This window comes from Castanea sativa, chromosome 5 (assembly GCF_040712315.1).
Source record: "Castanea sativa cultivar Marrone di Chiusa Pesio chromosome 5, ASM4071231v1".
NCBI lineage: Eukaryota > Viridiplantae > Streptophyta > Magnoliopsida > Fagales > Fagaceae > Castanea > Castanea sativa.
Window position 1 is genome coordinate 20,249,207 of NC_134017.1, and position 5,851 is coordinate 20,255,057.

Here is a 5,851-nt window from a genome sequence, read left to right on the forward strand (position 1 = left end):
TAGCAAGTTGTAGGGTAAACTACTATTTTGATCTTTAAACTTTATTAAAAATTTATTTTACATCACTAAATTAAAAAAAAAAAAAATCATTTTTTTCATCTTTAAATTTTGTAATTTTTTTTAATAGTCTAAAAAAAATAAGGGTAAAAAATAACTTTTTATAATAGTTTAGAGACAAAAAATAAATTTTTTTTTTAAATAATTTAATTTTATAAAGTAAATAATTTTCAATAGTCAAAAACAATATTTTTAATAATTTAAAGAAGAAAAATAAATAAATTAAAATTTAAAGATGAAAAATAAATTTTATTACAAACTTTAAATATCAAAATAATATTTTAGCGAAAGTTTTACATAAAAAGTCATCCTTCCTTAACTTGTTGGGTGGGAGTGGGAGTGGGAGTGGGAGTTGGAAGCAGAACCGGTTAGAAAATTAGAAAACTTGGTTTTGACTCTTCCCAGAAAACTATTCAAAACTACTACTACACACGTAACCGTTAAAAATAATAATAATATTCTCATCTATTTACTTCTACTAATCTGTCTCGTTTTACTTTTACGTCTTTGATTCTTCCAACTTTTCATCCCCAATACCTGTTTCTAAACCCCAAATCGAATTTGGGTTTTCGCTCTATTCCTTAACAAAACAAAACCCACTTCTCTGCTCTCTGCTCTCTGCTCTCTGCTCTCTGTGTGTGTCTGAAATTCAGAGCAGAAAGATAGAGAGAGAGAAAAAAAAAAAAAAAACCCAGAAACAGAAACATGGGTTGTAGTCAGTCGAAGATCGAGAACGAAGAAGCCGTGTCTCGATGCAAAGATCGAAAGCTGTACATGAAAGAGGCAGTGTCTTCGCGCAACGCTTTCGCCGCCGCGCACTCTTCCTACGCCACGTATCTCAAGAACACCGGCGCCGCCCTCAGCGACTACGCACACGGCGAGGTTTCTCACCACCACCACCACCACTCGCACTCGGCCCCTCATCTCGCTTCTTTGTCTGCTGCTTCTCCTCCTCATCCTCCTCCACCGCTCACTGCCCCTTCCTCCTCCGCCTTCGCGCCTCCTCCGCCCCCAAACATTATTATTGATATGCCGCAGATTAAGCGCGCGGTGTCTATGCCCCAAATTAAGATCCCGAAGGCCGAACAGGTGAAGCAGGTTGGGGATACGATTATCGAAGAGGACGAAGGGTCCGAGTCCGAAAGCGAAGACCCACGTACCCGATTGAAGAGGAGGAGTAGTGGGAGTAATCGGAATAGGAATAGAGTGGTGGAGAATCAAGGGGACCCGCCGGTACCGCCTCCGCCGATGGAGGTTGAGGAGGCGACTAGGCCGGTGCCGATGCCGCCACAACAGCAGGATACTCCGTATGATTACTTTTTCGGGGGCGTGGAAACCGTGCACCCCACGGGATTGGGCGAGCCGGCGCCGCCTCCGTCGGTGGCGGCGGAGGAGGAGGTTAAAGTGAAGAGTGAGGAGGTTGAGCGGAAGGTGTTTGAGGAAAAGCCTAAGAGAGTGGAGGAGACTGATTTTGGTGTTGGTGGTGGTGGGAGTAGTGAGAAGGTTGAGGTGGTGATGGACAAGGCGCCGGAGTCTGTGGGGAAGAGTTCGAGGAGAGTGAAGCCGGTTAGTGGGGCTGAGGGGAAGAGGGTGGTGGTGAAGGCGGGTGGTACGAACTTGTTACAGATATGTGCGCAGATTGATGATCAGTTCTTGAAGGCATCCGAGAGTGCCCATGAGGTTTCGAAGATGCTTGAGGCGACCCGGTTGCACTATCACTCTAATTTTGCTGATAATCGAGGTAATGAGCTCGAATTAGTTGATGGTTTGAAGGGTTTTGTTATGAGTTGTTTTGATTTCACTTTTTTTGAGTATTCAATGCTCCACGTTTCAGTTGAGTTTTGTTAGGCTTTTTTTGGTTGTAAAATTTGAGTAGAAAGCGGCTTTGACTCTGATCATTAGTGAATTACTAGTTGTTTTTGTATTGAATTGATGGTGATCTCCCTTCTAGCATTGGTATATATTGATAGCAAGGATAGAATTACATGTTGCAATGCGTTGAGAGAATGGTTATGTGATTGCTGAATGATTTGTGATAGATACTTCTCCAAAAAAGAGAGTGATATGTGATTGTTACTAAAAAGTAAAAACCTTGACCTAATAGCTGTTCTGTAATCTTCAGATTTTACTGATGTTTTGGGTATTCATACCTAAACTTTGTTGCTAATTGCTTGACAGGACATATTGATCATTCTGCTAGAGTGATGCGTGTGATTACATGGAATCGGTCATTTAGAGGGCCATCTAATGTTGATGATGGGAAGGATGACTTTGACTCAGAAGAGCATGAAACTCATGCTACGGTGCTGGATAAGTTGCTAGCCTGGGAGAAGAAGCTATATGATGAAGTGAAGGTATATTGCAGTATTTCTTTTCACTTTGTTCTTTCACACTCTGTCCTAAAAAAAAGGCCATACCCAGTGCGGTTCCCAGTACACTTATAATAACCGTTTTCCATTTTGCATGAACTGATTATTAATATTTTGCTTGATTATATATTTTGATTTTACAGAGACCTTTAACCCCTTCAGATGATTGAAGTTCTTAAAATGATCAGCGATATAATACAATCCTTGGCACATGCATTTTGGAAGAATGGCTCCAGCTGTTATATTGTATTGCTATTGTTGTTTTTGTGTGTGTGCAACTTGCTAAATTCATGGGCCTTCACATGTATGCTTGAGCATTTCTTGAGTATAAGTAATGAAAATTTTCTTTGAGGTGATAAGATTTGGTGCACGTAGATAATCTTCTAGTTATTACTTATAAAAAAGAACTTCTAGTTATCTCAGGTTGCTTGTCAATTTGTCATGAAGTTGGTAATGTGCTTTAGGGGTACGATGCACAACATGAGACAAACAGATAGAGAGGTTGGAAATCCAAGGTAAGATTTGGATTGGTTAAATATTTCCATGATGGAGTGCATTTAAAGTCATAGTGCCCTTTGCAAGTGCCAAAGGGATCTAGTTCAAATGGTATTTCTCCTTCCATAATGATGGAATGGAGGGTGAGGTTGTGGGTTTAAGTCCTGTCACGTGCCCATGTAACATATCAACAAATAATAACACCCTTTGCAGAAATTAAGGCCTTGTTGTAGAACACTATGCTTGACAAAAATGCATGCCTGTGCTTACTTTTGCTCCTCTCCCCTCTTTTTTTGCTAAGAAATTGATCAAAGGAGAGGAGTAGATGAGGCCCAAGCCCACTCCAAAGAAGTTCTTTGGTTCACAGGGTAGTATACTTTTGCTCCTGGTTGAAATAAAATGACTGTACAGACAAATACTCAAAAAAGAAAAGAGAAAAACAATTATTGTGCAGACAAATGCTACATTATTGATGTGCTTTGATTAGATTATATGTATAGGCTAACTCTTAACTCTTCAACCTTGTGTTTGGCTGATGTAGGACAGTTAGCTTGTGTTTAGTAAATATAATTTTTTTGTTGATAGTAACTTACACATATATCTTTTTGCAAATTTTTTTGTTGACTAAAAGTTCTGCTTGTGTAGTGCATTGATTTATATTTATATTACGAAGCAATCATATGCATTACTTATAAACTGTCTTATTTGGGGTTGAATGCTGGTGGATAGGCAGGTGAGCTTATGAAATTTGAATACCAGAAGAAGATTGCTTCACTGAACAGGCATAAGAAACGAGGTAACAACTCTGAAGCATTGGAGAAAGCAAAAGCTGCAGTGAGTCATCTTCATACAAGATACATTGTTGACATGCAATCCTTGGATTCAACAGTTTTAGAGATAAATCGTTTACGGGACGAACAATTATACCCAAAACTTGTTCAGCTTGTAGAAGGGTGAGTTGAAATGGAGAAAGTAGTATGCAAGTTTTATTTGAATGGTACCTGTTTGGTTGAATTGAAAAAATATATTTGCTTGTTAAACACGTGTTATCTCCTATATCTTGTTACATGGTTTTGATTATGCTATAGTAAATAAGAAAAAATATGTATATGCTAGTGGTGTGGGTAATAAGAGTACGGTAGACACTTTTACAGATCAAAGTGATGATTATGTAGAATAAATTAATCCTTCATTTCCTTTTGGCTGATATGGTTTGCATGATGTTATACTCAATGTCAATGCCTTCCCATTCTCAAAACATGAGTTTCAAAAAGGTCATAGAGATGTAGCGATAGTGATTCCCTTCAATGTGAAGATGTAATGGATTTATCTTGTTCAACCAATCTTTGAGGAAACATGTAATCTCTTATCATATCCATATTTGGCTTCTTTTTTTTTTTTTTTAAACATTTTCATTGTTTTCATGTAGTACCATCTCTCACTTGCATTTGTTTAAAATAATTGTTTCCTCAATCCCTAACCCCAACCCTTCACACACCAAAATTCCTGTGCATGCACACACAAACCCTACTTACAAATCTCTTTTAGATTATCAATTGTTGTATGAACTGCAGGATGGCCACCATGTGGGGAAACATGCGATCTCACCATGAGAGCCAAGTAGAGTTATTGAAAAATCTTAGGTACCTTGACATCTCCCAATCACCCAAGGAAACCAGTGAGCACCACCATGAGCGCACATACCAGCTGTTAAGTGTTGTGCAGGAGTGGCAGTCACAGTTTCAGAAGCTAGTGAGCCATCAGAAAGAGTACATCAAGGCCCTTAACAGTTGGTTAAAGCTAAATCTCATCCCTATTGAGAGCAGTTTGAGAGAGAAGGTTTCTTCGCCACCAAGGATTCAAAGTCCCCCTATTCAGCGACTGCTCAATGCTTGGCATGAACATCTGGATAAATTCCAAGATGAGTTTGCTAGAGCTGCTATAAGCAACTTCGCTGCTGTGATAGAAACTATATGTCACCAGCAAGAAGAAGAGCTTAAATTGAAGCACAAATGTGAGGACACCCGGAAGGAGCTTGACCGCAAGAGCCGGCAATTTGAAGACTGGTATCATAAGTACTCACAGAAGAGGGGGGCAGATGAGTTGGGACAAGATGGGACAGAAGATAAACCTCAAAATGATCTCATTGCGGAAAAGCAGTTTGCGATAGATGTATTGAAGAAGAGGTTGGAAGAGGAGGAGGAAGCCTATGAGAGGCAGTGCATTCAAGTGAGGGAGAAGACTATAACAAGTATAAAAACTCGCTTTCCAGAACTCTTTGGAGCACTGTCAGGGTTTGCTCGTTCATTATCAGAAATGTACAAAAGCTTGCAGTCCATATCACATCCTCGGATTTAAAGTCAGAGCTCATCGTGAGAATGTTTTATAAGTCTTGTATAATTTTGTCATTTGCGTTAGTAATGTGTTACATTACTTACAATTCTTGCAATATTTATTTGGGACGAGGTCTGAGAATCATATATAGTTGTGTTACATCATGTGTGTTTGGCAAAAATTAAAAAGCCAGCTTATTTTACTATTTAGCTTATTTTTGGTACTATTCATGAACCCACTGCATTTTTTGGTACTATTCATGAGTCTCACTGTACTATTTTAGCTAACTTTTATCTTTATCTATAGTACTTTTAGTAAAAAAATTTTAGTTTCAGCAAAATAAGCGAATCCCAAATAGACCTGCAAATTGAGTTTTGATGTAATGTTATTAGTTCTTTGCAGCCATAAGAATTAGTATATGTTCTTTTACTTTATTTCTAAAGTGACACTATGGTACCACTCTTTATTCCTCTCCCTTTGTTTAGATTTTGGTTGTTTAACATGTTACTTGTGATTAAAGATTATGGACTTCTAGTACTGGGCCATGTGATCATGTACACGCGACTCTTTCTCCTGGGCTGATTTTATGGGAAAGA

General features: G+C 38.7%; 1 protein-coding gene across 1 annotated transcript; it reads left to right on the top strand.

Moving 5' to 3' along the window:
* The first annotated feature begins 627 nt into the window (after window positions 1-627).
* Window positions 628-5,481, top strand: LOC142636191 (protein ALTERED PHOSPHATE STARVATION RESPONSE 1-like). The gene is made up of 4 exons (XM_075810318.1): window positions 628-1,798; window positions 2,236-2,411; window positions 3,651-3,874; window positions 4,496-5,481. The coding sequence occupies exons 1-4, from the start codon at window positions 763-765 to the stop codon at window positions 5,277-5,279; spliced, it is 2,220 nt and encodes a 739-aa protein (XP_075666433.1). The 5' UTR covers window positions 628-762; the 3' UTR covers window positions 5,280-5,481.
* The last annotated feature ends 370 nt before the right edge of the window (window positions 5,482-5,851 follow it).